Below are 1,349 nucleotides of genomic sequence, written 5' to 3' on the forward strand. Positions count from 1 at the left end.
GACAGAATATGCAGACTGAGGATACAGCTGTGTATTACTGCGCCAGAGAGAGAGCACACAGTGATACAAAACACAAGCAGTTCTGGCCAAAAACATCTGGAATGAAACGAGCAATAAAAAGTCCCCCATACATACTGTAGGAATAGTCTACAAAAATGACTCTTACTTACATCAGTGTTTCACAGCCCAGCAAACGTCTGAGAAATGACCCGCAGACTTTACTTTGTTGATGAAACCTTATAGTACAATCAGTTTGGTTTAATCAGATTAAATAATATTTTTGACTTGAATGCAACCAATTCATTAGAAGTTACCACATGAAGAACATGTTTAGATTACCTGTAACTGTTATAAAGTCAAGGTTAAAGTCATCTTTGATAAGAATACTGCTGATATTACAATAGAGGGCACTCTCTGCATGCCTTTGTGTGATGAAAAGTAGATTTCTGCAGATCAGGGATGTTGAAAGATTAATGCCTATTAAAACATGTCACTAACATAGTTGAATTTTATTATTTCTGATGTAGGTCCAAAAGAACCATACTTTCAGAATCAGTGTTATTACAGTCAACTAAAACAATAAAAAAAAAAAACATTATTACTTGAAATAAAATACATTTTAACCAAAGTAAAATAAAATAGAAAAAAGTAAACTTATTATTTTTTTTTCAGTTAGTCCACATTTCTGAATTTAATGCCATAAATGTTTTAATATAAGCAATAAATTATATTTTTTGTCACTTCTATGTATTTAGCTGGTGTTCAAAAAAAATAATTTAAATTGCTTACAGTCACAATGTCTGCAAACTGTTTACATTTCTGCTCATTATCCATGTAAATAATTACCTCAATAAATTAAAAAATAAAAGCTTTTAAAATAATTTTCAGGACAGTGTGATATGCATATGATTATGTAAATCTCTTGTTGCATATTTAAACAGCAGGCATGTGTCAGTTTATACATTCATCTGATCAATAGAGAGAGTGAAGAATCACTTCAGTTCATTCAAACTGTGCTGTGAAACAAACCATGATCTCTTCATCTTTAGTGCTGCTTCTGGCAGTGATATCCTGTAAGTTTAGTCTGCTTTCTGTGTGATACATCATTTTGTTGCTAAAAAGCTTGTTAACAGTTTTTAAACATTATGCTCTCTTATTAACTGGTATTATTTGATTTGATACAGGTATTGATTCATATGAACTCACTCAGCCTGAGTCTCTGACTGTCCGTCCTGATGCCACTCTCACTATCAACTGTAAAGTCTCCTATTCAGTTACTGACTATAGTACAGCCTGGATTCGTCAGCCTGCAGGAAAAGCTCTGGAGTGGATTGGAGTCATCTGGAGTG

At 33.0% G+C, this 1,349-nt stretch overlaps 1 gene segment (V, D, J or C); it reads left to right on the plus strand.

The window, feature by feature from the left end:
* The first annotated feature begins 986 nt into the window (after positions 1–986).
* The window catches only part of LOC107722737 (Ig heavy chain V region-like), a 963-nt gene continuing 600 nt past the window's right edge, over positions 987–1,349 (plus strand). Inside the window, 2 exon segments of the V gene segment in view lie at positions 987–1,073; positions 1,185–1,326. Of these exon segments, the coding sequence occupies positions 1,031–1,073; positions 1,185–1,326 (185 nt within the window).

This window comes from Sinocyclocheilus rhinocerous, unplaced genomic scaffold (genome assembly GCF_001515625.1).
Source record: "Sinocyclocheilus rhinocerous isolate Xijiao unplaced genomic scaffold, SAMN03320098_v1.1 scaffold4896, whole genome shotgun sequence".
Taxonomy (NCBI): Eukaryota; Metazoa; Chordata; class Actinopteri; order Cypriniformes; family Cyprinidae; genus Sinocyclocheilus; species Sinocyclocheilus rhinocerous.